The sequence below is a fragment of the Malaclemys terrapin genome, chromosome 5 (genome assembly GCF_027887155.1).
Source record: "Malaclemys terrapin pileata isolate rMalTer1 chromosome 5, rMalTer1.hap1, whole genome shotgun sequence".
NCBI classification, from domain to species: Eukaryota; Metazoa; Chordata; order Testudines; family Emydidae; genus Malaclemys; species Malaclemys terrapin.
This window is the reverse complement of record NC_071509.1, coordinates 127,006,185-127,033,169: the sequence shown is the minus strand read 5'-3', so window position 1 is coordinate 127,033,169 and position 26,985 is coordinate 127,006,185. Positions and strand designations below refer to the sequence as shown.

The following is a 26,985-nucleotide window of genomic DNA, read 5'->3' as shown; positions in this document are numbered from 1 at the left end:
CATTCCACCATCAAGTATTCTGGTACTTGTTTTGTTTATTTAGCAAATTTGTTTATTTGCTTTATTTTCTGGGCAAGTAGTAGTAGGAGTGCGCATGTTTCCAGGTAGATGAGAGTAACAGTATTCTCTGATGTTTTGTAAGCATATGCATTATGAGTCTTGCCCAGCATCTCATGGGATGTCTATGACAGATTGAGTAATAGAACCCAGCTGTTCTAGGTCATAGTCCAGTGCCTGAAACACAATACTTCTTGCAACCCTCTGCCTCGTTCACTCTCCACCCTTTGAACTGAATAAGGCAGAGGTCATGTGGAAAAGTATGTGGTCCTGTAACTAAAGACTGTACCATAATGCATACACTCAGAAGGTTGCAATTCTGCTAACTTTTTTGAAGATGTGACTTTACAACTTTAATGTTCTTTTTCATGTAGTTTTTAAATGTCATTTACTATATTTTTTTGAAAAGCAAACCGAAAAAAAAAAATCCCACTCATTGCATCATGGAATAATAATGACTGACTCATGGGTCATGAGCAAGGTTTGAATTCAGGACCTCAAGATTCACAGGACAGATCTCTACCACTTATATTATGAGGGTAACTGATGGCAGTAATAGGCTGTTATCCTTTATGTGAACCAGTCATTAGAGGGATGCTTAGCACATTTTGCCTGTGACTTACGCAACTATTTTCTAGACATCAGAAGAACATTGGGAATCAAGATTCCTTGGTTAGATTCCTGGTTCTGGAAGGGAGTGTGATCTAGTAGTTTCAGATAGCCAAGCATACAGATTTGTAATAGTCATTCTCAAATGCAGTGTCACTTAAACGGATGGGATTTGGAGCCATATTGGAGTCAGGGTTCTAGTCCCAGGGATGCTAGACGTGTTCTTGTACAAGCTGTTACGTCCCCTTTCTGTAAAATGAAGAGAACATTTACCTACCTTTTAAGTCTTGCTCAATAGTAAGTTTACATAATTATGAACACCAGTCACTGGAAGGTGCTTGGCTGAAGTGTAGAAAAGACTCCTTCCCCTACACCAGAGGGAAAGGGATGCTGTTGTGCATGTGTCCCATCTGAAGTTCCAGCTCTGTGCCTACTACAAAGAAACCAAAGTGGGGCATGGGAGCATACGCGGGGCATAAGCATGTAGGTATTCTGTGGGGCTGGGGCATGCTTAGTGCAGGATAGAATGCCTGAAAATTCTAGCTGCAAACCTCTAAAGAACACTTACTCATAAGTGAAGATGATGATTTTCAGAGGTTTATAAGTCAAGAAGTTCTGGGTGGATTTTCTTGGGGAGAGTAAAAGGCACCTCTCTGACTCCAGGACTGACTTCCTCTTGATGCTCAAGTCCCTGTTCCAAACCTTGGAAGAATTACAGTTCTTCAAAGAAACAAAGATTTTTTTTCAATATTGGGAACGCTACCTATTGTTTTCAAACTTCGTTCTTAAAAATTGCTGAACTGTTTTTGCCAAAAGTTTTAAAAAACTCAAAGTCTAGGCATGGGAAATTTCAGCCTGAATGATTGTTTAGCACTATTTTAAGCAGCTGAAAATGGGCTTATGTCATCCTTGACTAGAGGCACTGCTACCATATCTGCCTAATATACCACCTTTTCCACTGTAACCTAATTTTTCTGTCTTGTATACCAGTAATATGTATCCAAGGATCATGTTTCTGAGAAAGAAGTTATGTTCATTCTGGTTCCGGTTTTAAGTTTCTGGAATTGTTGTAAAAAGCTTTATACTTTTTGTTTGGGATTTTCAAAGGTACTTTAGGGTCAGGTGTCCAACTCCTATTGAATTTCATACCAGACTTTCTCAAACCCTTTTATAAATTGCCGCCTCTGTTCCTAACAATTATTCCTTAATGTTTGTCCTTTTAAATGTTTGACATGAAATTGGGTGAAATTCAGGGGTCTTGACTGGTCTTTACTTCCAATATTTGGGTACACCTGAATGCAAAACTCAGGTGTTAACAACCGAAACCAAGGTTTGCACAAACACCCTGTGAACCAAAGTTGGTGAATTTTACACAGCTTTACATATTTTCTCCAGCCATTTAAGACACATGACCTGTGCGTAAATTATTTATGTAACCAGTGACCTAGGCACAAATGTGAAATAGGAGCATGACATGAATGGATAGTGGGGCAGAACAATGTGACATGAAGATAAAATTTAAATTGTTTGACATGCCCTTCATTAAGGGACCTGTCTCTTCTGGTCTACCTTATCTGAAGTCCATTGAATGTTATATGAGAGGATATGCATTTGACTGCTAGAGTGATGAGTGTGTGGCTGCATAGACGTGGTATAATTGGACAGAAAATGGATGAGTGGCATGGAGGGCTAAAGCTTATTACTTGATGCAGAATACTGCATCTAAGTTTTGGTATATTTGTCCTTTTCATATTTTGTGTTACATGGGGTTATTAGTCCATATATTTTGGAGGGGAACTGCTAATAGGCACCTGCTTTTTCACATCAATTATGGATGTGTCTTTGAGAAAGCTACAGACCATTGACCTGATGTGTCAAGGTCTGACTAGGGAGCTATTCTGTATGTGAAAGTGAAAATGAGGGCCCTAACTAGAGTAAATACAGAAATAAATATGGTCATTTTAGGAGAGATGTGAATTTAGAAATACTACTTGCCGATTTATCTATGTACACTAGAGCTGGTGGGGAAACTGAATTTTGGTTCCTCAGAAATATTTTTCTCCCAATTTGGGATGACAAGCCAAAATCTCAAACATGATCATGGTACTGAGATTCACAATATTCCACCAAAACATGGTGTTTCCGAAATGAACTGTGCTCCCTGGGATTTCCGGCTGCCCCCCGAATGAGAGTCTGGTCAGTTTCACACCAGCTACTAAGAAGTGAAACTGATAGGAATTATGTCAAATTCAGTCCTCACTGCCATAGTCTCCAGCTCCATGGCAATCAGCCTGGTAGGCTGCTGGGAAGCCTTGGGTCCTTAGTAGTCCACCTGGTGAGCTGAAGGGGCACTGGTGCTCCCAAGCTCTGAGGAACCAGGGCGGCAAGCAGGCAGGGCACATCCCTTGGGGCCATCAGAAGTTTGGTTGTAATGGAACTGTTTCCACAACATGTTTTGTTTTCGATTAGTTGCCAGATTTAGACAAAAACAAGTTTTTCTGGAATTTTTATGATCGCTCAGATGTACACAAACCAAGATTGCAGTGTAATAACATTTGAATCACACTTGGGGAAACAGATCTGTCTATGTTTTTAAGTTTTATATGTGTTAGAGATCAGGGGTAGAAAATTTGGCCCCCAAACTGTAAAATGTCTTTATCTTTATTTTTCAGAATGGTACGTATTCTGCCATGAAGTATAAAGGAGTACATTTTGGTAATCTAACAGGAAAACGTAGTGAATTTAAGGTTCAAGCAGGGCCTGGACCTGGGGAGTATGACATAACTCAGTAAGTAAAAAATATGCCATTTTTTACTTTGTCTATTAATTCCAAAAAGAGGTAGTCTTCAAATTAATTTCAATGACATAATTATTTAATTTGACTTGTATTATACAAAAGAATTGTTTATCCATCCCAAGCCAGTAATTATTAAAAATCGAGGGGCACAGCTTAAAGTATGGAAATACACAGTTAAGACTGCCAAACAATACCATCTACCCAGACAATTCCACTTATTTGCTTGGAAAATTCCCATTAAGAATTGTCTTTGTTGCTTATTGTCCAGGAGCAATGAAAATAAAATTAAAAAGGTTTGTTTTAGTGACAAGCAGGATAGTCAATGATTGCAAAAGTATAAACTTCCTTCAGAAGCTCTTGTGTGCTATGACTAAAACTTGAATTCTGAATGATAGGAAACCTGCACACCATAGGACAATGAATGAGAAATATATTCTAGTGATACTCATGCCTGGCTAGTGTAATATGTCAATAACCATGTTCAGAGCAGGGTAAAGATTTTTCAGTCTTACTCCACTTATTAGGCTGTCACTAACTGTCTATTCTGCTATATAAAAAATGAATTTGTGCCTTTACTGTGTTGTGACTGAGCAAATGCTTAAGTCCTGTATCTCCTGGCATATGAAAAAGAAGGGTTTGTACGTTAGCCCTTAATTTAAAAATGACTTTCAATGGTATTTAGGTGCTAACCTGCAAAGGCACTTCTGTAAATCCTGTTTGGTGCCTATATGCATCTTTAGATATCAAAATACATTTGTAAATCTGGCCCTAAGTGCCTAAATCAATTTTGAAAATGAGACTAAGTATAAGTCTATATTACAGTGGCACAGCTATGGTGTTGCAGCTCTACCACAGTACCACTCTAGAGTAGACACTTCGTAGATTAATGGAAGGAACTTTCCATCAGTGTAGTTAATCTTCTTTTCTGAGGGGCAGTAACTAGGTCACTGGAAGAATTCATCGGCTGATGTAGATATGTCTACACCAGAAATTAAGTCGACCAAAGAACGTTGCACGTAGTGTGAAATTTTTCACAGCCCTGAGCAAGGTAGCTAGGTTGATCTAATTTTTAAGTGTAGACCACGCTGTATGCGCCTAAGTCTCTTAGACACTTGAATTTTTTTTTTAACCCTCTATCTGGTACTTGTAGGGCCAGAAACTAACCCGAGATATGCATATTCAGTTCACATTGAAGGCAATCCGTATTTGTGGATGGGCTTTGAGGGCAGAATTTGTCTGAGTGGTCTAATGTTTAGCATTCTCTGCAGGTAGGCGTAAGTTTTAATTCTGTGAAGAGTGAACTTTAATGCTTGATGGACTTAAGCATGTACTTCATTGTTTTCTTGAATCGTGGCCTGTGTTTATAGAATTTTAGAATGTACTTAAAATTAAACCTGTGCTTAAATGATCTGCTGAATAAGGGCCAGGTAATGATATCTACCATAGAATTTTAAATGTTAAAACTGATGCTTGAATAAATGGTGAATTGATTAGGAAGTGGTAGAGATAAATATTTACAGCTAATTTTAACATTCCTTAGCTACAATTGATTGGTGTTAATCTGTTAGTCAAGTATCTGTCATGATTTAATCATTTTCCAGCCTTTTGTAGGTCTCTTGGAATGCCAGGCAAGAGGATGACATTTTAAGTAACCAATAGAAATAATTTTATCTTTTTTAAAGGCCTTTCCTTGAAATCTGTGCCTCTCTCTATTTAAATTATAAAGGGGTTCTCTTCTGAGCATTGCCACTATAAAATTCAAAAGCCTCTCAGTATTTTAAATGAGTTTGTGCTATAAATAGGCAGATCTTGTCAGTATTACATTACAGTATTAGTTACAGTATTAAATCTACAGTTAAAGTAAGAACTTTATAAGTCACTTGAGGCTTTGCTTTTCAATGCACCTATAGCTAATAGGACAGAAACTCTAACTTGTCTGGCCTTTGATTTTTAGCTTTTTCTCCTTTGCATTGTTGCTAGACTCAACCTGTGATAATGACTACATAGTTTTGAATATGAAAAAGTAATAAACCAAAATTAGTGAAACATGATTTGTGTGGCTTCTGCAGGTTTACAGTGTAATTGTACAATATGTTTATACTCTCCCATTAGTGAGTAATCCTGGCTTTCATTAAATATTACAAACAGCAGCTGTTTGTTATATAGTCAAAGGACAAAAGGCTTTCACTAGGCGTATTTACATGTTCAGGCATTTAAAACTGAAGACTCATAAATCTCTCTTTAAACTTTCTAAAGGGAAAGTGCACTGCATTATTGGAATGTCAACATCAAAAAGGAAGACAAGAAAAAATATGAACCCTATGTCCCACGGTATCATGAAGTAATAGTATTACAGGAAGAAAAGAAGGTAATGCCAATTCAGCTATTTACTAGTACATAAAAAAATAATTTATTGTGGGATTGAAACACTGGGATTTGAAGATTGTATAGACGGAATGAACAAACAGATTGCAATTTATATTGAAATATGAAAGAAGACTTTCTTGATTAAAAAAAAAAAATTTAGCCTGTTTATTGAGCTTTTAGTTCTCACATTTGATTTCTTCCTTTTGCCTTTTCTTAAAAGTTGCTTTACAGCAGGCAAAATATTTTATTTGAAGGGCCACAAGCTTTTTTTTCTTATTGCTAGAAATAATGAAAGGGAAAATATGTTTAAACTGATCTTTTTGGAATGGCATGACAAACCTTACATTAGATTATTAGTAATCATTACTCATCTTAGAAGTCAGCAAGATCCACTAAATATACTTGTACTTTAAAATCTATTTAGAAGGCTAATTAGAAAAATACCTTTTGTTATTCTTTTGGCTTTCTTTGAAATGTTTTTGAAATGAATACATAGAATTTTGTAAATCTTTTGTTTTGCATTGCAGAATGTTTGAGCCCCTAGAGATGCATGTGGAAAGTAAAAAGGAAAGTTGAACCAAAAACAGTTATAAATTTATAACGGTTTATTCTTAGAATCATAGAACTGGAAGGGGCCTTGAGAGGTCAACTAGTCCAGTCCCCTGCACTCAAGGCAGGACTAAATATTATCTAGACCATCCCTGACAGGTATTTGGAGATTTTTAAGAGCAGGTTGGACAATGATGGAGATTCCACAACCTCCCTAGGCAATTTATTCAGTCAACATGGGTTCACCGAGGGCAAGTCAATTTATTCCAGAAATAATGTTTTTTATTCAATATTAAACCATAGAGTCGATAGTGATACTGTAAGTTGAATGAATTAAGGGGGATGCAGTATAATTATCACTCTATCTGAATTACATGTTAAAAAAAAAAAAAGTTTGATAGTGTGTTCCAGGGAGGCAAGTAGAGGATGGGAAACTTAAACTATGAAGTCAGCAAATCCTAAATTTTCTGAATTTGAGCTCCAAGATACAAGTGTAGAGGAGGGAGCTAACCGGAATCAAGCAATCAGTTTTGGATGCAAATGTTGGAGTCTGCAAATTCAGTATTCTGCAAAGCTCCAGATACTCCCTTCAGTGGAAAATCTATATTTTTTGGAATGGCCATTTGCTAGCTACTCACTTTCTACACAAAATCAAGAAAAGGGAAATGAAAATAAACCAGGAGTCAGAAACTGCTGGGGAATTAAGTGGAACATAACTAGAAAATAACTCAACCATAAATGTACCAAAACAGAAGGGAATGCTTGGTGATAAGCACCAATGGCTCTGTCCTGTGACCTTTTTGTCAGGGAGGTGCCAGTTGTGGCTCCATACTAGAGATTGAATTGAGTTTTGCACGCAAAGTAGGGATGCAGTTACTTTGATATGTGTGAAAAATAGAGCATAGCCTCCCCAAAGTTATAGCATTTACTCTTTGAGTACAGAATTAATTTTCTGAGAATTTATAAGTAAATCTGTTAGGAATTAAAATTAATTTAAAAAGAGGGTGCTTAAAAATAACACCTCCTATCAAACCTTTTTGTGGTATATAATCTTAATAACAGAATTGTTAGGTAAAAAGCAAGTCCTCACTCACCTCTCCAGCACCCGAGTTCGTGCGGAGTTGGTATGGGGCTCACAATCTGTCAGAGACCAGACACCAATTCGTTGATCAACGGGCTCACACTATCCTTAGCTTGAAAAGCTTCAGAGTAAGTGTGGCAAGTTTATTAGGGGTGAGCATCAATATTTATACACAGAAGTAAACAAAGTGATTAACAGATCATAATGGTCATGTATAATCAATCAAGATTCTACAGGATAAAACAGGTTAAAATGTAAATTCAGAAAGAGAAAAGGGGAGATGACTACTTAAGGGGAGGGGGGTGTCATGAGTAGTTCGCAGGTCAGAGCTTTGATTAAAAGTTCAGACAGAGACATCAAGTCTGGGTTAAGTTTAAGCTCATCAAAAGTTCAGACTCAACATTCCTCCATTTGTAGCTTTGGGATAACTATTTACCAAAAGCTACACCCCATTTTAAGGAGCCAAGGGCCGCTTGGCAATTTCAGCCTGGGCCAACTCGAAGAGAGTAAGGCCCTTGGCTGGAGTAGGAAAAGAATAAACTGACCCACATGAGTCTATGAGGGAGGGGACACACTGAATACAGCAACACAGTATTATAAGGATTACTATGGCCCCAACAATACCCACCAAGAGTTTTTTTAACCCACCCAAATCCAGGCAGCCAATTTCATAAGGCTCCCCACCAATTATAAGGTGGCTGGCCAGAGGAGTAGTTCTTAGCCATTTCCCTTAGATGTTTGGTACATTGAAAAGTGTCAGAGTAGGTGTCATTTACAAAAACACAGCATTCTTCATTTATGAGGGCACAAGTTCCTCCCTGGGCTGCTAACATTATGTCTAAAGCCATGTGGTTTTGCAAAGCTAACTGGCGCAGCTGGGACATTTCCCCGGCCTGATTCTCAAATAGGGTCGCAGTTTCATTGGTTAAAGATTCTAGTAGTCCCTGTTCTGCATTTACTGGAAATTGAGTACATACCCAGCAATTACTTCTATTTCCTAAAATACGAGTTTTAACCTCATGGGAATATCTAATAAAAGCATTATCTTCATAAGTAGAAAATAAACTAAAAAGGCATAATAAAAAACATACAGTTGTCAGAATAAAAGGTCCTCTCATTTTTCCCGAGTCAATTTAAGTCTGATGTCTGAAAGAGGTAAGCTGGTCCACTGGTCGGAGGCAGTGTCCTCAGTGGTGGCAAGAGCTGCTGGTCCGTCACTGTGGTCCACTACGGCTGGCTTGACGTGGGAGTGGTGGATCCAGGATTTGCGTCCTTCCAGGAACACTGCAGTCTGGGTTGTTAAAAGAACCTGGTGGGGTCCAGTAAACCTCGGCTGGAGGGTGTCGCCACGAACGAACTTTTTGGCCCAGACGAAGTCCCCTGGTTGGAACGGGTGGATCTGTTCTTCCAGCGGCACGGTCTGGGAAAACTGCGAGGCTTTCCAAAGGGTACGGAGGCGAGCCTGTAGGGAGAGAAACTGGCACGCGGTCATATGATCCCCTCCCAATAGTGAAACATCAGCACGTGGTAGCGCCCCGCCTTTGAAAGAGGGGTGTCCATAGAGCAGTTCAAAGGGGGATAATCCCAATACACGGGTTGGGCGAGTACGAAGGTGAAACAGGACCAAGGGAAGTACCTGAGGCCGCTTTAACCCTGTTTCCTGACAGTATTTAGCCAATGTAAACTTAAGCTCCCTATTCATACGCTCAACTTTCCCGCTAGACTGAGAGTGGTAGGGTGTATGAAAGGAGTGTGAAATGCCCAGTCCTTGTTCTAAACGGCCAAGGACATGACCAGTAAAGTGAGGTCCGCGATCTGAGTCAAGCACGAGAGGGATGCCAAAACGGGGTACAATGTCTCTAAGGAGAATCTTCGCCACTGTGGCAGCAGTACAATTAGCAGTAGGAAAAGCTTTGACCCAGGAAGTCAGAGGGCAAACCAAAACAAGGAGGTGCTTTTTCCCAAAAGCCTTTGGCATATCTGCAAAGTCAATTTGAAGATGTTGAAATGGAGCAGCAGGCGGAGGTCTTCCACCCTTAATTTTGTTAAGAGGCGGAGCAGGTCCATTACGCTGACATGTGCTGCATGCTTTCACTATTGACAGGCAGTAGGGTTGAATGCCTGGAGCATACCAAAAGCGAGTGATGGTGTCCACAAGGGCGTCCGTGCCGTAGTGACCCCCCTTATCATGGTGCCAGTGAACTGCCACGGGGTATGTGGAGCGAGGGAGGCAGGCTCAGCCATCCGGCATAAGCCAGGTCCCTTATTTGTAAGATGCTATAAACTACTTCCAAACAGTCGTGCTGATCCTGGAGGACTGGCAGGTCAGGAAGCAAGGTAGCTGGATTAAGGGGCCCACACCTTTCAAAAATTAGGTTAGTGTCTTTTAAGAGTTCGGCCTCTAGCTGTTGCTGACGATGGGCCGAAAAGACTTGGGTTGTGCCCCTACGCAGAAGGGCTGACAAGGCATGAGAGGTCCAAACCGTGGTAAAATGACCCAGGGTCAGGCTCTTTGCCTTTGTGATCAGCAGGGCAGCTGCTGCCAGAGTCCGGGTGCAGGATGGGGTTCCCTGAGCGACAGGGTCGATCTGCTGAGAGTAAAAAGCAAGCGGGAAATGGTGGGGCCCGCTCAGCTGGGTAAGGACGCCACTAGCAATTCCGCCCCTCTCGTGGACAAAAAGGTGAAAGGGTTGCTGTAATTGGGGGGGGCGGAGAGACATGGAGGAGGCCACACTGTCCTTGAGTAACTGAAAGGCTTGGATTGTGTCCGGGGACCACTGCAAAGGGTCAGGAGCAAGGTTAGCAGTGAGTCGGTGGAGCGGTTTGCTTAACTCCCCGCAGGACGGCAACCAGGGGTGACAGAAGCCAATTAATTCTAAGAAACCTTGAAGTTGTTTCTTGGTGTTTGGCAGAGGGCAGTTTTGGATAGTCTTTATGCGGACTGGGTCCCTTTGTCTCCCCTCTGGGGTTAACAGGAAGCCCAGATATCGGACCTTCTGTGAGACCCACTGAATCTTGTTAGGGTCTATCTTGTGGCCTCTGGTGTGTAGGTATAATAAAAGTGCCTTACCATCGATGTGGAGGGCAGCTTCTTCGCGGTTACCTAATAGGATGTCATCTACGTATAGGACTAACGTGGATCCCTGCGGACTGGTGAAGCCTTCCAAGTAGTGGCGGAGGCATTGGCTGAAAATCATGGGGCTGTCTCTGTAGCCTTGAGGAAGTCGTTGCCAGACATAACTTTGTCCCTCCCAGGTGAAACCAAAGAGATACTGAGAGTCTGGGTGCACAGGAATGCTGAAAAAGGCTGATTTTAAGTCAATAACAGTGAACCACTTAGCATCCCAGGGGATTTGGCTGATGATAGTAGCTGGATCAGGAACTACTGCATGAAGAGGGACCACATACTGATTAACAACCCGTAGATCCTGTACAAAGCGCCAACGAATAGGGTCTCCGTCCTTTTTAGGAGGCTTTTTGACAGGCAGTATAGGGGTGTTACAGGGAGTGCGCTGAGGGCGGACTAGCTTTTGTGCAATGAATCCCTCGATAATGGGGCGGATGCCCTCCCGGGCTTCCAGCGACAGGGGGTATTGAGGGACTGACGGGGGGGTTAAGGAGGGCTTCACTTGAATCCTTACTGGTTCTGCCGAAAGGAGCAGGCCAACATCAGTGTCAGAAATTCCCCAGAGGGTTAAAGGCAAGTCAGTGAGGTCAGGGGAGAGGGGGGGGGGTTCCCAATTACCCTGAGTTGGGGCCGAATCTCCTAACACTGTCATCAATAATCCTACCCCTTCAGGAGTGCAGGTTAAAGTAGCCTCAAGCTTACAGAGTAAATCCCGGCCCATCAAAGGGATCAGACAAGCTGGGGAAAAAAGAAAATGGTGAGAAAAACATTTATCAGCATAAATAACATTTAGAGGCAAAGTGAGTCCCAGAGACTGTGGGTTGCCCTCCACCCCAGTTGCAGTTTTAACCTCAGAGGATAGCCAGGGAGAGGGGGCATGATTTAAAAGAGAGAAAGTAGCTCCAGTATCATTGAGGAAGGAGACAGGCAGTCCCTGGACTGAAAGGGTTAGACGAGGCTCTTTGCTGGGAGGGGAGAAAGTGAGGAAGGAGCCGGCTAAAGACATTAAGGAAATAAGACCATCACATTGTTTGCCTTCGCCCCCGGGGTACCGTCATTGAGGAGGCTGAGTTTGCTGCAGCTGCTGCTGTTGCCCGTAGTTGATCCAGGCCTGGGGAACGGGCTGAGCTGGTGGTGCAGGGGTGTATTCGTCCCTGGTGTAAGTATCTGCGGATGCGACCGGACCCTCTGGGCGTCCCCAGGGGAGGGGTATGCAACCTGCTGCATCTGCTTGATCTTTTGCCTAGTAATTACTCCTCCCGAGGTGTGCCCTTCCATTTCCCCCTTATCCCTCTGCAGAGATTCCGATCTGGAGTCCTGCAGATTCCCCTCTGCGCCCTGGAGAGAGTCCCCCTGCGGAGGAATAGGGGCAGGTGCAGTGGGGACCAACTGACGAGTCAAAACACGCCGTGGTTTACACCCTTCATCGAAATAACATGGAGGGGGTTCACTCTCGGGAGAATACCTGACTGCCATAATTTTTAAAGATTTCCACAGCTCTGCTGCTGTGTCCCAACAAAACCAGTAACATAACTGTCCCGGATGGTCTTTTTCGATCTGGCTCCTTACTCCTCTTAAGGCAGCCTGTTCGAAAGAGCCATACGAAGGCCACCTCATCTCCGGGTCGGCCAATACCGCGGTATTCCCAGTCCAATTCCTTACACACAGTGTGTACAACTTCCTCCTAGACATTCTTGTCTGTACTGGGAGTTTCCCTTCGTTCCATAACTTATTTACAATCCCCAATGGACTCTCAAGAGGCACGTTAGTCCCTTGACCCATGGTGTCTGACAGGAGCCCTCCAACTGGCGTTTACCCTGCTGTCCAGTACACGACCCCTCAATATTGAATTGGCTGGGAGAAATCTCCCGTGGCGCCTGCCAATTCGTATATGAGTGGTCTGACCACTGGACAGAGGCACCGCACCAGAAGGAAATCCCGGACGAGCCCCCAAATTGTTAGGTAAAAAGCAAGTCCTCACTCACCTCTCCAGCACCCGAGTTCGTGCGGAGTTGGTATGGGGCTCACAATCTGTCAGAGACCAGACACCAATTCGTTGATCAACGGGCTCACACTATCCTTAGCTTGAAAAGCTTCAGAGTAAGTGTGGCAAGTTTATTAGGGGTGAGCATCAATATTTATACACAGAAGTAAACAAAGTGATTAACAGATCATAATGGTCATGTATAATCAATCAAGATTCTACAGGATAAAACAGGTTAAAATGTAAATTCAGAAAGAGAAAAGGGGAGATGACTACTTAAGGGGAGGGGGGTGTCATGAGTAGTTCGCAGGTCAGAGCTTTGATTAAAAGTTCAGACAGAGACATCAAGTCTGGGTTAAGTTTAAGCTCATCAAAAGTTCAGACTCAACAGAATGACACAGACTCTTCAAACTTTGTAAATATTAAAACTCACTGTAATCTTGTGTACAGATTACATTAATGAATTTTTTGGGGTTAATGGTCAGTTTCTCCCAGAAGAGGCAGAAAAAAAACGTTCTACTACAGAGAATTGCATGAAGAACTGCCCACTTTCAAAATAGCTGAGTATTCCTCTTTATCCTGACATCATAGGGAAACACCATCTTCCTGAAGGGCCCCTGGGCTTCCATATCCTAGGGAACAATAAGAAATGGTGTGGCCATCTTGAAAGAGACCAATCTTTTGAATTTCTTTGGAAGGAGATTTTAATCAACAGCCTCTACTGACAGATAAACCTTCAGTCATGAAAAATAATGGCAACCAATGACTATTTTAAATATTTATTTTCATAAGCTACCTGTTGCATCGTATATTCTCAACATAGAGATCAGGAGGGAGGGAGGTACTAAGAGGCGAGCGTGTATGTACACCATGTATGTACAGGGGAATGTATGAGGTGGGAAAGGGAAGATGGGGTGCATATGTGCAAGAGAATGCAGGAAGGAGGGGAAGTTGGAGTATTTGTATGCAGGGGAATGTGGGGAAAAATCTAGGAAGCTGCAAAAGGCAGGAGAAATTTGGAGGACAGGAGGTAGAGGGAAACTGGAGTATGCACTCCAGCTACCTTGATTTGCTGTTCTAAAACTAAACAGCTGTAAACCCAGTTTAACTGTCAACTATGCTCTGACTGCTTGGTGGCACTTGAGTTTGGCAACAGACCTACTGTTCAAACTTGTAATCAAAGTAAAAATAAAAAGAAGCTTTAAGGCTGATACTTCATATCTTCAAATAATTAGTAATATCACATGGTATCATTCTCTTTGGGTTTCTTGTTTACACTATTCATGAATGAAGTTTTCAATTTAAAAAACAAAATAAGAAAATTCCCAGACAAAAACTATGTTAAGATGAAAGTGCATATCAGTAATTTAGGGCAAAATTCATTACGGAGATGCTGTAATTATCCCCAAACCTAGCATTGTAAACTCAGGAAATTCAGAGTTAAGGTTAAATTAAAAAGAAATCCAAACATTTTATGATATGGAAATGCACAGTTAAGCACCCAATCAACTTTAATTCTGAACTACAGTGAGGAGGGAAAGGAAATTTCTAAACTCTTCAAAAATCTGTGTCTTCTAATCTAGGGCTCCAAATACTAAATGCTTTGTTCACAGTCATAGGGTTACTTCATGCTGTCCCTATAGGGAAGTTTGTTTGTGTGTTCTAAGTGCTTGTTTACACTACAAAGTAGGGCTGTTGATTAATCGCAGTTAACTCACGTGACTAACTCAAAAAACTTAACTGCGATTTAAAAAAAAGTAATCACAATTAATGGCACTGTTAAACAATAGAATACTAATTGAAATGAATTAAATATTTTTGGATGTTTTTCTACATTTTTAAATATATTGATTTCTATTAGAACACAGAATACAAAGTGTATAGTGCTCACTTTACATTATTTTTTATTACAAATATTTGCACTGTAAAAATTATAAAAGAAATTGTATTTTTCAATTCACCTCATACAAGTACAATAGTGCAATCTCTTTATCATGAAATGTAACTTACAAATGTAGATTTTTGTTGTTGTTACATAACTGCACTCAAAAACAAAACAGTGTAAAACAATAGAGCTTACAAGTCCACTCAGTCCTACTTCTTGTTCAGCGAATCGCTAAGACAAACAGAGGGTCCTGTGGCACCTTTAAGACTAACAGAAGTACTGGGAGCATAAGCTTTCGTGGGTAAGAACCTCACTTCTTCAGATGCCAAGTTTGTTTACATTTTTGTTTACATTTACGGAAGATACTGTTGACTGCTTCTTATTTACAATGTCACCTGAAAGTGAGAACAGGCGTTCTCATGGCATTTTTGTAGCCGGTGTTGCAAACTATTTACGTGCCAGATATTCTAAACATTCATATGCCCCTTCATGCTTTGGCCACCATTCCAGAGGACATGCTTCTATGCTGATAATGCTCATTAAAAAAATAATGCATTAATTAGGGTGACCAGACAGCAAGTGTGAAAAATCGGGACGGGGGTGGGGGGTAATAGGAGCCTATATAAGAAAAAGACCCCAAAATCGGGACTGTCCCTATAAAATCGGGACATCTGGTCACCCTAGCGTTAATTAAATTTGTAACTGAACTCCTTGGGAGGAGAATTGTATGTCTCCTGTTCTGTTTTACCCACATTCTGCCATATATTTCATGTTATAGCAGTCTCGGATGATGACTCAGCACATGTTCGTTTTAAGAACACTTTCACAGCAGATTTGACAAAATGCAAAGAAGGTACCAATGTGAGATTTCTAAGGATAGATACAGCACTCAACCCAAGGTTTAAGAATCTGAAGTACCTTCCAAAATCTGAGAGGGATGAGGTGTGGAGAATGCTTTCAGATGTCTTAAAAGAGCAACACTCTGATGCGGAAACTACAGAACCCGAAGCACCAGAAAAGAAAATCAACCTTTTGCTGGTGGCATCTGACTCAGATGATGAAAATGAACATTCATCAGTCCGCTCTGCTTTGGATAATTTTCGAGCAGAACCTGTCATCAGCATGGAAGCATGTCCTGTGGAATGGTGGTTTAAGCATGAAGGGACATATGAATCTTTAGCGCATCTGTCACATAAATATCTTGCGACGCCGACTACTACAGCACCATGCGAACGCCTGTTCTCACTTTCAGGTGACATTGTGAACAGGAAGAGGGCAGCATTATCTCCTGCAAATTGTAAACAAACTTGTTTGAGTGATTGTCTAAAGTAAGACTGAGTGGACTTGTAGGCTCTAAAGTTTTATACTGTTTTATTTTTTTAATGCCATTATTTTTTGTACATAATTCTACATTTGTAAGTTCAACTTTCGTGATAAAGAGATTGCACTACAGTACTTGTATTAGGTGAATTGAAATATACTATTTCTTTTGTTTTTTAAAGTGCAACTATTTGATCAAAAATATAAAGTGAGCACTGTACACTTTGTATTCTGTGTTGTAATTGAAATCAATATATTTTAAAATGTAGAAAACATCCAAAAATATTTAAATGATATTCTATTGTTTAACAGTGTGATTAATTGCAATTAATTTTTTTAATCGCTTGACAGTCATATTACAAAGTTAAGTCAACATAAAGCAGCTTATGTCGACCTAACTATGGAGGTGTAAAAACTGCAATGCTCCTTCTGCCGATTCAACTCTACTGCTACACCAACATAATAAAGGCATAGTGCTTAAGATGATGTAGTTAACGTGACACAGTTTCAGTGTAGACACTGCAGTGCTTATGTCTCCCTAAGTGGCCTCCAGGAGGTATCCCACAATGCCCATTGTGACAACTCTGGTCACCAGTTTGAACTCTGCTGCCCTGCAGCCAGGTACACAGGAATGTGCCCCTCCCTCATTAAAGCCTGGGGAATTTTTGAAATTGCTCTTCCTGTTTGCTTGGCGTGGACAGCTCACATAGCATCTGCCCAGCTTACCATGCTGCCGCCCTGCAGCAAATGTGCTCCTGCCTGGAGTACACTGGAGATGTTGGATCTGCTGGTTCTGTGGTGAGGAGGAGGCTGTGCAGTCACAGCTGCATGCAAGCCGCAGGACTACTTACAGGCAGATTGCTTGTGCATGCCCCGGAAATCCTCCATAGAGATCTCTAGGAAACTTTCCTGGAGTTACTCTGCAATCCTCTGCCAAAGTTTCTTGAGAGGGCTTCCCTGTTTCTTCCCCCGTAGCAGGAAACGTTGCCACTTCTGCAGTAGGAGCATATAAGCAACCAGCACACGGATCTGGTTGGTAGCCGCACTCATGCAGGAACTGCACACTTGCATTCTCGGTTACTGTCAGGAGCGAGATATCGACTGCTATCACCCCCACCTGTGGAAAACAGTGTCACTATTCAGAAGAGTAGCCCTAGGGGCTTGTAGTGATACCCTTCTGAAACCTCACCTCCCCCGCCCCCCAGGCCAAACTCACCATGGCTGGGGTTCCCCTCTGTTGTGTGCATGCCACAGGAAAGTGAGAAAGTTGTTTCTAACTTGTTTGGATCAAGTGTGTGAGTGCACTCAAAATAGTGCCTTGGTCTATTGTTTCTTTAGCATATGCAGATGTGCCCTTGAGGGTCTCGTCCTGCACACCGGCTGAGTAGCTCCCTTTGATAAGGAGATGAAACAAGAGGAGTAAAGAAGACATGTTCCAGAAAGTGTTGCAATCCTCGGGTGCTTTGGATTGCAAGCAGAGAGCATGGACAGAGGCTATCAGTGAAAATCTGCAAATGGATAGTCAGGATAGGAAATAGGCAGGAGCAGATGTTAAAGCTGCTCAAGGAGCAAACAGGTCCCTGACTGTGAACTGCAAGCAGAACACATCTGTGCTCTCCTTCCCTGCAGGCCTTACAGAGCTGCTTTCCTTGTCCTCCCCCTCACTCCCACATTCCTTGCATGTTCCAGAGTTGTCACGGTGCCCCAGGCTCTCCACCCTAATAGAGATGTTTCACAATGACAGCTGGATGTACACCCAGCTGTGAGAACCTCATTGGTAAATGTGCTCTTGCTTTTCTTGTTCTTTCCAGACGATAGAAATGTTTGCATCGATGTTGAATAAAAAATTGATTATAGAAAGTGAGTGAATCTTTGTCTCCTACATACAGTGGTTGCTGCTAAAATTCATAGACTGTGCCAATTGGTGCATTTGCATTGTTAAATTATTGCACACACTGAAGTCATTACAGGGTTCACATGTCAGTGCAAGAAAACAATGCTTGGCTCAATGCATTACAGAAACCCACATTGCTGTGGCTCTTTGTCAGAATGCACCTTTAAAGCCTCTCTGATTCGAATAGCTCCCCGTTGAGCCCTCTAACACCTCACCTCAGTACTCCACCCCTGTGGAAACTTCTCCCTTTAGCTTCACAAATGTTATGTAGAGCACAGCAGGCTGCTATGACCATGGGAACCTTTTCCTCATTGAGGTCAAACCTGCCAAAAGGCAGTGCCAGTATCCCTTTAAATGGCCAAAGGCACATTCAGTAGTCATTCTATACCTGCTGAGCCTGTTGTTGAAGTGCTTTTTGCTGCAGTCAAGGTTGCCAGTGTAAGTCTTCATGAGCCACAGTTGCAAGGGATAGTCTGGGTCTCCAAGGATCACTATTCTAATTTCCACATCCCCAGTGGGACTCCTTGGTTTGGAAAGAAAGTCCCTGTTTGCAGCTTTCTGTACAGGCCAGTGTTCCTGAAGATGTGTGCATCATGCACCTTCTCTGGCCAGCCCACGTTGATCCACCAGTGCTTGCAATACCATAGAAAAGTAGCCCTTCCTATTGATGTATTCCATCACAAGATGGTCTGGGCCAAAATGGAGATATGCATTCCTTCTATTTCCCCACTGCAGTTAGGGAATCCCATTGCTGCAAAACCATCCACTATTTCATGCACGTTGCCCAGAGTCCTTCGAAGCAGGAGGTGATTAATGGCCCTGCATACTTGCATCACAGCAACAACCCCCATGGTGGAATTCCCCACTCCAAACTGATTCACAACTGATGCAGTAACAGTCTGGCATTGCCAGCTTCCACACGGAGATTGCCACTCACTTCTCCACTATGAGGGCAGCTCTCATTTTGGTGTCCTTGTGCTGGAGGGCAGGGACAAGCTCTAGGAAGGTGGCTTTGCACATTCTAAAGTTCTGCGGCCACTGCATACCTGCATAACGATGTGACCCCACCATTCAGTGCTTATTTTTCATGCACAGAACCTAAAGTCTGCCATGTGCAGCTGTTCTGTGAATGCTAGCAGCAATCTTAAATTCATAGAATCATAGACGTTAAGGTCAGAAGGGACCATTATGATCGTCTAGTCTGACCTCCTGCACAATGCAGGCCACAGAATCTCACCCACCCACTCCTGTATCAAACCCCTAACCTATGTCTGAGCTATTGAAGTCTTCAAATTGTGGTTTAAAGACTTCAAGGTGCAGAGAATCCTCCAGCAAGTGACCTGTGCCCCACGCTGCAGAGGAAGGTGAAACCCCCCCAATCTTGTTTCTGTTCATGGCACACACAGCAGGACGGACACCACATTGTCGTCATCAGATTCACAGCTCATAAAAAACTGCAGGATCAGCTGTTTTGTGTTCATAACGCTCATCGCAAGACTGGAGAGTAGTGCAGGAGTCATACTTTCTGATAGAGGGCAGGAGCACAATTTACAGGGTCTATTGAAAAGTGGCGCAAAATGTTCCATGAAGCCTGTGGAATGATGAGATGGAGAAAAATGCATCATGGGATGCTGAGTCCACCCCCATGAAGCACTGCAAACCTATCTCAGAACACCCAACGGCAGATTGCGGCAAGTTGCACAGTGGGATAACTACCCATGGTGCACTGCTCTCTGTGTTGATGCAAGAACACCTACCGTGGATGTGCTCTGCCATCACAAAGTGCGTGGGTGGATGTGCAACGGTGCTTTAATTACAGTGGTGGATGAACATTGACGTAACTTAAATCGACTTAATTTTGTAGTGTAGACATATCCTATTTGTGATTTTTCTATCCCTTAATGTGTTTGGATTTCTTTTAAGTTTAACCTTCACTCTGAATTTCCAGGATTTAGAATGTTTGGTTTTGGGACAAGTATAACATCCCTGGAATGTATTTATCTTAAATTACTGTGATCTCAAACGTAATTCCAGTTTACCATAGTTTTCGCCTGGGAATTCATATGAACAGTTTCAGAAGAAGGGCTTCCCAGGAGAAAGGTTGCAGGACTGGTCTCAAACTTCACAGTAGTTCTTATAGTTTAAATACAAATACTAACATTTGTAAGGTTGAGTCATATGTTTCCTCTCCCCGTTCACCCCCACTCTGAGATCACCTTTCTCAGAAAGCTGATATAACTTTTTTATTTTTTCCTTCAACTGCATCCAAATAGACAAAACAAGAATATTGCAGGATAGATTATCTGTATACAAAATAAAATTCTGAATGTCTTGCCAAAAATGTTAAAAATATCTAGGAAAGTGTTTGACTGCTGTTTATTGTGGATTATAAAATTCCATTTTGCATTTGTTACTGGTGAAAAGTTGTTAAAAATTAAGTATAAAGAAGGGTGAATTCCAACTATCTATCTATTCATCCTGTTTCCCTGATTGGCTGCCAGCAATCACAATAACAATCCTGAGAAGAAAGTAGGAATAAATTTCAAGGGAGTAAATATTAGATTTTTCCTTAATCTACTTCAGAATTAATAAAACAGACTCTTGGGGAAGATTTAAATAGAGACTGAAAGACATGGAGCTTGAATATATTTTAACCTACTTGACACAACTCAGAATAGTGTATGTATGTGTATTTAGGATATATATGTGTGTGTGTGTGTGTGTGTATGTATGTATTTGGCATTCAGGTTGAGACTCTCTCAAATGTCAGGAAATTTAGCGTTCTAATTCTCACACTAGTGTTAATTTTGCTTCTTTGTGTATCCATTATAACTTGACAACACAGCATTATCCAACGTTGAATATTATTAGACAATAATGTAGCAGAATACAATATAAAAGAACTGTATTTACTACAAGGTAGATGAACAAATGCAGCACACTAGACTGCATTCCACTCCAGTGCTTGGATTGAGTTGCCATATCATGGAGTTTTTTTAGTTGCTTCCTTTTTTGCCAAACTTTAGCTATTAAGGCTGAAATTTTGCCAGCTTCTTCTCTGCCTCAGGATGCATTTCTTTTGTGTGTGAAAGTTTAAATGAAAACAGTTCAGCCATTTCTGAGACTGAAGCTATTGAAAAATAGGAAGTTTGCTAATGTTAAAACCAACCAACCGACCCTTCTTTTGAAGAGCTCAAACACCTTCATGATTTGAAACAGAAACCTGGAATTTGGCAGAACAAAGTTCTCGGATTAATATGGGTAGTTCCCTATGCTTTTCCCATTAAAATCCACCCAGATTTGGCAAAGTTATAAGACTATGAAAACTGTCATTTTAAAAGCTTGTTAGTAGCTTGCTGCTAAAATCTTTAAACATTTATAGTCACAGCCTATACAGCCAACTGAACTGAGATGCTCCCAGTCGCCATAGAACATCCTGCATGATAAGTAGAGAGCTAGAGCTCTAGACAAAGGGAAGAGGCAGCACTAGTACCAGCTGCCATCCCAGAATTTGGTACATATAATAATGGCCATACTGGGTCAGACCAATAATCCATCTAGCCCAGTATCCTCTCTTCTGACAGTGGCCAATGCCAGTTGCTTCAGCAGGGAATTAACAGAACAGGCAATTATAGAGTGATCCATCCCCTGTCATTCACTCCCACTTTTTGACCATCAGAGGCTTAGGGACACCCAGAATATGGGGTTGCATCCCTGATCATCTTGGCTACTAACCATTACAGGATCTATCCTCCAGGACTTATCTAAATCCTTTTTTAGCCCTGTTATAGTTTTGGTCTTCACAACATCCACTGGCAATGAGTTCCGCAGGTTGACTGTGTATTGTGTGAAGAAGTTCTTCCTTTTGTTTGTTTTAAACCTGCTGGTTATTCATTTCATTGGGTGATCCCTGCTTCTTGCAAAGGGGTAAATAACACTTTCTTATGGACTATCTTCACCCCATTCATGATTTTATATACTTCGGTCACATCCACCCTTTGTTGTCTCTTTTCCAAGCTGAAAACTCATAGTCTTTTGAATCTCTCCTCTTTCATACCATTAATCATTTTTGTTGCCCTTCTTTGTACCTTTTCTAATTCTAATGTATCTTTTTTGAGATGGGGTGATCAGAACTGCACGGATCATTCAAGGTGTGAGAGCACCATGGATTTATATAGTAGTAATAGTATGATATTTTCTATCTCTTTCCTAGTGATTGCTAACATTTTTGACTGTCGCTGCACATTGAGTAGATGTTTTCAGAGAACTCTTCATGATGACTTCAAGCTCTCTTTCTCAAGTGGTAACAGCTAATTTAGAGCCCATTATTTTTTATGTGTAGTTGAGATTATGTTTTCCAATGTGCATTACTTTGCATTTATCAATACTGAATTTCATCTACCATTTTGTTGTCCAGTCATCCAGTTTTGGAAGACCCCTTTGTAACTCTTCATAGTCTGTTTTGGACTTAACTATCTTGAGTAATTTTGTATCATCTGGAAATTTTACCACCTCACCATTTACCCACTTTTTCTAGATCCTTTGTGAATATGTTGAACAGCACTGGTCCCAGTACAAATTCCTGGAGGACACCACTGTTTACCTCTCTCCAGTCTGAAAATTCACCATTTATTCCTACAATTTGTTTCCTGTTTTTTAACCAGTTATTGAGAGGACCTTCCCTCTTATCCCATGGCTGTTTACTTTGCTTAAGAGCCTTTGGTGAGGGGCCTTGTCAAGGCTTTCAAAAAGACCAAGTACACTATATCCACTGAATCACCCTTCCACATGTTTGTTGATTTCCCCCCCCAATGAATTCTAGTAGATTGGTGAGGCATGATTTCCCTTTACACAAGTCATGTTGACTCTCTTCCCTAACAAATCATAGAATCATAGAATATCAGGGTTGGAAGGGACCTCAGGAGGTCATCTAGTCCAACACCCTACTCAAAGCAGGACCAATCTCCAACTAAATCATCCCAGCCAGGGCTTCGTCAAGCCTGACCTTAAAAATGTATAAGGAAGGAAATTCCACCACCTCCCTAGGTAACCCATTCTAGTGCTTCACCACCCTCCTAATGAAAACATTTTTCCTCATATCCAGCCTAAACCTTCCCTACTGCAACTTGAGACAATTACTCCTTGTTCTGTCATCTGGTACCACTGAGAACAGTCTAGATCCATCCTCTTTGGAACCCCTTTTCAGGTAGTTGAAAGCAGCTATCAAATCCCCCCCTCATTCTTCTCTTCTGCAAACTGAACAATCCCACTTCCCTCAGCCTCTCCTCATAAGTCATGTGCTCCAGCCCGCTAATCATTTTTGTTGCCCTTCGCTAGACTCTTTCCAATTTTTCACATCCTTCTTGTAGTGTGGGGCCCAAAACTGGACACACTACTCCAGATGAGGCCTCAGCAATGTCGAATAGAGGGGAATGATCATCTCTCTCCATCTGCTGGCAATGCCCCTACTTATACAGCCCAAAATGCCGTTAGCCTTCTTGGCAACTAGAGCACACTGTTGACTCATATTTAGCTTCTCATCCACTGTAACCCCTAGGTCCTTTTCTGCGGAACTGCTGCCTAGCCATTCGGTCCCTAATCTGTAGCAGTGCATGGGATTCTTCCATCCTAAGTGCAGGACTCTGCACTTTTCCTTGTTGAACCTCATCAGATTTCTTTTGGCCCAATCCTCTAATTTGTCTATGTCCCTCTGTATCCTATCCCTACCCTCCAGAGTATCTACCACTCCTCCCAGTTTAGCGTCATCTGCAAACTTGCTGAGGGTGCAGTCCACGCCATCCTCCAGATCATTAATGAAGATATTGAATAAAACCGGCCCCAGGACCGACCCTTGACATGGAGCCATTGATCACTACCCATTGAGCCCGATGATCTAGCTAGCTTTCTATCCACCTTATAGTCCATTCATCCAGCCCATACTTCTTTAACTTGCCAGCAAGAATACTGTGGGAGACCATATCAAAAGCTTTGCTAAAGTCAAGGAATAACACGTCCACTGCTTTTTCCTCATCCACAGAGCTAGTTATCTCGTCATAGAAGGCAATTAGGTTAGTCAGGCATGACTTGCCCTTGGTGAATCCATGCTGACTGTTTCTGATCACTTTCCTCTCCTCTAAGTGCATCAGAATTGTTTCCTTGAGGACCTGCTTCATGATTAATCGGTAAGTCTCACTGGCCTGTAGTTCCCCGGATCCTCCTTCTTCCCTTTTTTAAAGATGGGCACTACATTAGCCTTTTTCCAGTCATCCGGGACCTCCCTCGATCGCTGTGAGTTTTCAAAGATAATGATAATAATCATCTTCATCTATGTGTCTGATAATTCTTTTCTTTACTATAGTGTCAATCAATTTGCCTGATACTGATTGCCAGGAATGCCTCTGGATCCTTTTTAAATAATTGGTATCATATTACCTATCCTCCAGACATTGATACAGAAGCTGATTTAAGCGATAGGGTACATACCATCGTTAATAGTTCTGCAATTTCATATTTGAGTTTCTTCAGAACTCTTGGGTGAATACCCTCTTGTCCCGGTGACTTATTACTGTTTAATTTATTAACTATTAATTTATCCAAAACCTCTTCTATTGACACCTCAATCTGGGATAGTTCCTCAGATTTATCACCTAAAAAGAATGGCTGAGGTGTGGGAATCTCCCTCACATCCTCTGCAGTGAGGAAATGTGCATTGGATTGAGCTGGGTTCTGTCCCTGGCTCTGCCACAGATTTCCAGAAATGTTGGGGAAGAATAACATAATGCACAAGGGGACCACGTTAAGGTTGAATTCCGGCATTTCCTATTAATTGAGTACTTTAATTTGCAACCTGTTTTTTAACATAGTTTTTTTGGTACATAATAAAGAATATGCTTAAGCTTTTACTAAAATAGTGCAGTGTACTTTGTCATATGTCCTTAAATTACTGTCTAAATAGACTTAGTTTGCTTGTACTAACATTCATAGCCATTCAAGCTTATTGTATCAGTAAAAATAGAAATGCCAAAAATAGTTTAAAAAAAGATTAAATGTTTGTTAACCAGGAATTTTACATTCAAAGGCACCTACAGCTATTTAGTTTGTTTTATGAACACTTCCTCATTTCGCTATGAAAGGTCTGTTATGATACTTTTCTTCAGTGTACAGCATGAGATTTTAACTTCCTTATGGTAACTTGCTTTTGAACTAGAGCTGCGTTAAATTGCTTTGAAATCAGTATAGATATTGGTAAGATTTCACTAGATGGCGCCAATAGTTAGAAATTACTTGAAGATCATCAGTAATGAAAGAGAGCTTCTTTTTTGCGTTATTGTTTGTTTCTTAGGTATTTGTGCATGGAGCTAATCTGAAATTAAACTGTGCACATTCCGTGGTTTGATTAATGTAAAATAAAATACCTTTTCTACCTAGAATTTATTAAAACTTTGCTATATATATATATATAGTAAGGGAAGTAAAAAGAGAGCAATTCTTTAGTCTAAAACAGGGGTCTCAAACTCAAATGACCACAAGGGCCACATGAGGGCTAGTTCATTGGCCCGAGGGCCGCATCACTGACACACACCCCTCGTTGCCCCCAGCCCTGCCCCCACTCCACTCCTTCCACAAGGGTATCATTATGGATAATTCTAGCACATTTATTAGTGCCTGAAGACCAGATATGATTTGAGTCATTAATATTTCTCATTAATCAATTAAATAAGGGGGGGGGTTATCTAAATGAAGAACAGTATAGTCCTCATTAGAATGGTTTATGTATATATTATTGTAATAGTATGAACACTCATCTTAGTTTCTTTTGAAAGAGAGTATATTCTCAGCTTATTGTCTGGGCATTGAGCTACGTATCATGTTGAGGACATTCTCATAAATACACAAAATAAATTCATTTAATCCTTTTCTTTACTCAACTTTGCCACACTGTTAGGTGTCCCTGTAGTATCAGTCAATGAATGCTTTTGTTATAAATCAATCAACCTTGTACAATAAGTTTCATTTTTGGTGTAATGTCAGTGGTTTTCTGCAGAAGTGAATACTCAAATTCATATAGATTGAATTCACTGGATCTTGAAGAGCTTTTGTTGCCTCAGGCTAAAAAACTAAGGCTTCTTAATCATTGCAGTGCTGGGAACAACAGTAAATCATCTGTGAATTTAAATCTGTTTGAAAAGGTAATTTAAATTGCAGTCATCCTGGATATATATTAGGGAAAAACAGCAGTATTTATCCTCAAAGAGTAGACATAAATTTCCTTCCATTTACAAAAAACTCCAAAAACTCCCACTGTGTACGTCAAGATAGGTCTGAAAGGGTCACTAACTGTTTAGTTTTATATGGATTCTTAAATATGTGAACAAAAAGTTAGTATAAAATACACAAGAATAGTGAGTACTGTTGAAGGAATAGTATTATGATACTGTGGAAAATAATGTTCAGACTTTAAAGGTAATATAGTGCTCTTTCATCTTATCAAAAGGCTTGGGGTGAGTGTTAGTTCTATTGGAATTCTGATAAGACCACCAGCTAGCTTGAATCAAGCCAAAAATTCTCTTATCCATGTGTGCAAAGTGAGAAGCGTGTAACTTGCAGGTAATACTTTGCACTTCTTTAGTAACTTTCATCCTAGTTTGTCCAAGTGCCCTACGGATATAAATGAATTAAGCCTCACAAAACTACTATGACAGGTTTCAGAGTAGCAGCCGTGTTAGTCTGTATCCGCAAAAAGAACAGGAGTACTTGTGGCACCTTAGAGACTAACAAATTTATTAGAGCATAAGGTTTCGTGGACTACAGCCCACTTCTTCGGATGCATGTCAAGGCTGTATCCCCACTCTGAACTTTAGGGTACAGATGTGGGGGCCTGCATGAAAACTTCTAAGCTTAACTACCAGCTTAGCTCTGGTCCGCTGCCACCATTTCCAATGGATTCCCTCCCTGGGAAGCCTTGAAAAACCTTAACCAATTCCCTGGTGAATACAGATCCAAACCCCTTGGATCTTAAAACAAGGAGACATTAACTACTATGCTGTAGGTAATTATCTCCATTTTACAGATAAGAAAAATTGAGGCATAAAGAGGTTAAATGACTTCCCCAAGGTCACACAGCACCCCAGTGGCAGAACCAGGAATAAAACCCATTTCCAATCTCCTAATAATAATTTTTTGCTATTAGCTTTTTAAGAATAAATATTAAATCAATTGATTGTTAGCTTAATATATTACAAATACAATGCTTAATATTATGAAATAACTGGGATTCAGTATTTTCCAGTGAGTGATTTACAATAATTTGTGTCC

General features: G+C 41.0%; 1 protein-coding gene across 23 annotated transcripts in view; it reads left to right on the top strand.

Annotated features, from left to right (window-relative positions):
* The window catches only part of STPG2 (sperm tail PG-rich repeat containing 2), a 703,121-nt gene that overhangs the window by 28,218 nt on the left and 647,918 nt on the right, over window positions 1-26,985 (top strand). For all 23 annotated transcript variants that reach the window (XR_008445059.1, XR_008445058.1, XR_008445057.1 and 20 more), the window contains 2 exons: window positions 3,339-3,454; window positions 5,720-5,831. Coding sequence is in view for 13 of the 23 variants with exons in the window: in XM_054029557.1 (XP_053885532.1) it covers window positions 3,339-3,454; window positions 5,720-5,831 (228 nt within the window). In the remaining 10 variants the exon portion in view is untranslated. The remainder of the gene's footprint in view (window positions 1-3,338; window positions 3,455-5,719; window positions 5,832-26,985) is intronic.